The sequence below is a fragment of the Myotis brandtii genome, unplaced genomic scaffold, assembly GCF_000412655.1.
Source record: "Myotis brandtii unplaced genomic scaffold, ASM41265v1 scaffold236, whole genome shotgun sequence".
Lineage (NCBI taxonomy): Eukaryota > Metazoa > Chordata > Mammalia > Chiroptera > Vespertilionidae > Myotis > Myotis brandtii.
The window spans coordinates 977,070-981,874 of record NW_005358901.1 but is presented as its reverse complement, the minus strand read 5'-3'; the positions used below and the strand labels follow the sequence as shown (position 1 = coordinate 981,874).

At 52.7% G+C, this 4,805-nt stretch overlaps 1 protein-coding gene across 1 annotated transcript in view; it reads left to right on the top strand.

The window, feature by feature from the left end:
- The first annotated feature begins 4,538 nt into the window (after nucleotides 1–4,538).
- Nucleotides 4,539–4,805, top strand: part of RNF126 (ring finger protein 126) — an 11,774-nt gene continuing 11,507 nt past the window's right edge. The window contains exon 1 of the mRNA XM_014540053.1: nucleotides 4,539–4,641. Coding sequence (XP_014395539.1) covers nucleotides 4,539–4,641 — 103 coding nt within the window. The remainder of the gene's footprint in view (nucleotides 4,642–4,805) is intronic.

Here is a 4,805-nt window from a genome sequence, read left to right as displayed (position 1 = left end):
GGGCCTGGCCACCGGGGGTGGCGGCTGGTGGGTGGTGGCCCGACCTGGGAGCCTTCGTATGGCTGTAGCGAAGGCAAGGGGGCCAAATTGTGATCGTGGTGTGAGTTCGAGGCGTCACCGTGAGTGTGGGGTTCTTCAGCTGAAGGGCCGTGGCTGAGCTAACTGGTTACTCATGGGGAGTGTGTACCACCTCGTGGATTGCATGTGGTCACTTGCATGGCTCATATGAGATCCTCCCATCCCTATTCGGCCCCATACCCACACTGGGGGACCTCAGCCCCAGACTGGCTACTCATACCGCAGGCCACCACCTAGCTCCTGGCTGCTCTAGCCAGTGGGCACAGCTGGGTGTGAGCAAGTGTTTTGGGGAGGGGAGGAGCTGGGGCTGCAGGGAGAGACCAGGGGCACAAATGGTCCCAACATCGCTGACTGCAATAATCATAGCATCAGACTTCCAAAGTGCCTACCGTGTGCCTCTTCTTTGCCCCTCACACCCTGGGAGACTGTGCAACCCCTCCCAGACCTCTGTAGAGGTGTGCCAGGGCCACACCCACAATAACTTACTGTCTTAGGGGAATTCCCTCCTCTCTGCTCAGGTTCTGTGCCCTGGAATCTTGGGTGTCCCGCAGTTTATGATGGGTGTCCATCCGTGTGGACCTGGGAAGTGAGTCCACAGGGGCCTTGGTGCAGCCAGATCCTCTTCCTGTTGTGGAACTGATCCCTTCTACCTTGGGGGCCTCCCAAATTGTTCAGGGCACCCTCAAAGTGCTCATGGGTTCTGTGCAGCTCCTCTGTGTTGGTGCTTCTAAGAAATAATGAATGACCACCTCCTGGTGGCAGGGACTGTTGTAGGGTGCTGGGCTACCAGGGTGACCAAGGCAGGCCCAGTCTTGTCTTCACTGAGCTCATGGTTTGTAGGGGCCATAGCCAATCAAACGCATAGGCAAATAAATTTATATATAACTTCAAAGAGTGGTAAATGCTTTCAGGAAAAATTTAAAAATGGAGAACAACTGGGTATCTCCCAGGGCCACATCTGCTTCATCACAACCCATTCCTACATCTGCCTCCTCTTCAGGTGTGGAAATTGAGGGTCCCTGTGGCCTCATAGCACAACACCTGTTCTGCATGCTCAATACTTTCTGCCATCAGATGCCAAGTCCAGACCTCTTCCTCCACCTTAGCTGCCAGCCTGACCCATATCCTCTAGCCAGTGGCCAAGGGTTACGTTACTGCCCAGAGGCACTGAGGGAAGATGCCAGCTGTCTGGACTTGGCCTTGGCCTCTAACAGTCTGAGGAGATTCTCTCTTGGTTGGGGAATGGAGCAGGGATAAAACTCTGTGTTCTCACCGAGGATGTGTGGGGGCTGGACAGTGCGGCCTTGGCCGAGACCTGATCTCAGACACCCTGGCCTGGGCTGTGCAAATCAAAAGGTCATTGTCAGCCCGGTGTGGATGCCAAACAGAGGCCAGCTGCCAGTGGCCTCCTGCTCCCTAGCCTGGCGTGTCTCCCCACCCCAGAGGCCATGTGCTGGGTGACCTCAAGCAAGTCACTGGCCCTCTCTGGGGAGCCTCTGCCTTCCCATTAAAGTCTTTTCCATTTGTACTTTCTTCTCTACCCTGACCCAGCCTCAGCCTTGCCTGCTACTCCTAGCTCAAACACCCACCATGACTCCCCATGGCCCCTGCTTACCATTCCAGGCTTCTCTCTCCCCTGACCCCACAGGAAAATTGGCAGTAACAATTGATTGTGACCAGAGCTGTGATGAACACCCCAAGGCCATACCTGACCCAGCCTGGGAGAGACCAAGAAAGACTTTTCAGAGGAACAGGACATTTAAATTGAGACTTGGGAGTTGGACTGAACCATGGGGAAGAGGGGGGTGGGAAGAAATGCACAGTAATGGGATGTTTATGCTATAAGTAAGAGAAAGCCCAACTCAACCAGAGACATCTGATCCTAATCCCTGGACCCTGTAACTATGTCACCTTTGATGGCAGAGACACTTTGCATTTTAAGGACCTTCGGATGGGGAGACAATCCTGGATTTCCTGGTGAGCCCAGTGTCATCACAGGATCCTTAAAAGTTGAGACAAAAAAAAGTGGACACCTTTCCCTCTGTATTCAGAGAGATGCTACATAAGAAGGACATGACCTGCCCTAGCCTGTTTGGCTCAGTGGATAGAGTGTCAGCCTGTGGACTGAATGGTCCCAGGTTCGATTCTGGCCAAGGGCACATACCTGGGTTGTGGGCTCAATCCCCAGTAGGGGGCGTGCAGGAGGCAGCCGATCAATGATTCTCTCTCATCATTAATGTTTCTATCTCTCTCTCCCTCTTCCTTCCTCTCTGAAATCAATAAAGAAATATATTTAAAAAAAAAAAAAAGGACATGACCTGCCATTGCTGGCTGTGAAGATAGAGGAAGGGGCCAAGAGCCAAGGAATGTGGGCAAGTTCTAGAAGCTAAAAAAGGTTGGAAACAGATTCTTCCCTGGAGTCTATGGGAAGGAATGCAACTTTGCTGATACCTTGATTTTAGCTCCGCAAAAACCATGTTGAACTTCTGACCTCCAGAACTGGAAGAGAAAGACTTGTGGTTTTTTATGCCACCAAGTAAGTGGTGGTGATTTGTTACAGCAGCAATAGGCCAATACAGGTGGACCTTTGGGTTCAGTGTGTTGACACAACGATACAGTCCCTGCCAGGCTGGACACAAACAAGGGAGTGAACAACGTGTGAAGACAGGTGGCAGTATGGAGACTCTGGGAACAGGAAGGTTGTGGGGTCTCTGAAGAGGTGACCCTGAGGCCTGGAGGTGTCTGTAGAAGCCCAGTCCAGACTGTGCCACCTTGGCCAGGCCCACAACGTTTTGGTGTACAGGACAATGCTCCAACCAACAGCCACCCGGCCAGGGCCTGAACTCGTAGTTTTAGAACATGGAAACCATGTGTTCTTGTTCCCACTGCCTGGCCAGAGCTTTGCCTGGGTCTGGCACCCAGCAGGTACTCATTAATGTTCAGTTACTCAAAACTGTTGACCATGTACTGTATGTTGGGTGTTGGCCTCACATATTGGGAGACACCATTGCTAACTCCTGGATTAGGGGATGGCTGTAGTGGAAGAGATCAGGGTGCTGAGCAGCAGGATGCATTGGGGGATGGGGCTCCCCCATGAAGGGGTGGGGACAATCTCCTGAGAAAGGACAGTGGAAAGGGCACTCCCAGCAGAGGGCATACCCAATGCAAAGGCCTTGAGGTGAGATCCAGCTGGGCGCACCCCAAAGGAGCCAATGAGGCTGAGCTGGAGAGGGGATGGGTAAGGGGCAGATGACCTCAGGGCAGACAGCAGGGCCCACTGAAGACCAAGGAGGTGCTGTGGCTACCCATGTGTGTCCCAAGTCTCATCTAAGCTCTGGGAGGCAGTTTCTGCCACCTGCCCAGAGAGGTTAAGCAACTTGCCCAGGGTCACACAGCCAGTGTGGTTTGTGAGATTTGAACATGAGCCTACTGGCTCCAAGGCCTCTTGGGTGGTACTTCATACACTTCTGCAGAATTAAAGAATGAATGTCGGCTGGTGAAGTGAGCCAGTAGCTGGGCATGAGAGGTTTTAGGCAAAGGATCTACTCCTCCCTGGATCTGAGAGTTCCTGGATTCCCAGTGATGGGGCCAGTGCGCACTCTGGTGGTCAGAACAGGAATCGTCCCCTGAGCCTTGCGGGAGACAAGACACTGGCTGGCAGACAAATTCCTCTCCTTAGCCTTTTACATTCAAGACCTTTAAAAAATTTATATATATATTTATATATATATATTTTATTGATTTTTTACAGAGAGGAAGGGAGAGAGATAGAGAGGCACAAACATCGATGAGAGAGAAACATCAATCAGCTGCCTCCTGCACACCTCCCACCAGGGATGTGCCCGCAACCAAGGTACATGCCCTTGACCGGAATCGAACCGGGGACCTCTCAGTCCGCAGGCCGACGCTCTATCCGCTGAGCCAAACCGGTCAGGGCCACTCAAGACCTTTTACACATGGGCGGCACTTTTTATTTTCTCAACACCTGGCTAATGCCCTCTCCCCTCGGAAGCTCTGACTGTGTCCCCAGGAAGAGCCAGGGCCACCTTAGGGTTCCATCCTCTGGCTCAACCTCAAGCAACTAGCGGTGTCTGAACCCATCTGTGTTTGCTCCGGCCAGAGAGTAGTATTTCAGACCACCCTTTTCACTGTCGTTTCCCATGCTGTGTCCTTGCAGCCAGGTGCTCAATGGATATTTGTTGAGTAGAGAAAGAAAGAAATGCCTGATTGGGCCGGGACCTCCTTTGATCCAGGAATGGGTCTCTTGTCTGTATTCATTCAACAGTTGTTTAGGGGATGCCAGTGTGCCAGGCACTGTTATGAGTCTAGCCGGAAACAAAATACAAACATCTCATCTGCTGTGGAGCTGACCCAACAGTTTATTAGGTGAAAACAGTGCTAGTGAGGAGGGCATCTCAATAGATTAGACATTTTGAAAGAATTGAAAGACATGAGGAAGAATGCCCCCGTGTCTAGGAGAACGGTGCACCCGGCAGAAGCACAGCCAGTGCAAAGGCCCGGAGGTGAGAGCGCGCCTGTTGCGTTCCAGGAGCAATCAGGACGGTGAGGGGAGATAGTGGGACTTGAGGTCGGAGGAATCGTGAGGGGAAGTGGGGAGCCTTTGCAGGTTAGGAGAAGCAGCTCGACTCGCCCCATTCAGGCCCCGCCCCGCTGTCCAACGCCGAGCTCGGGAGGCTCCTGCACCTAGTTTGCCCCTCGGCGGCCAC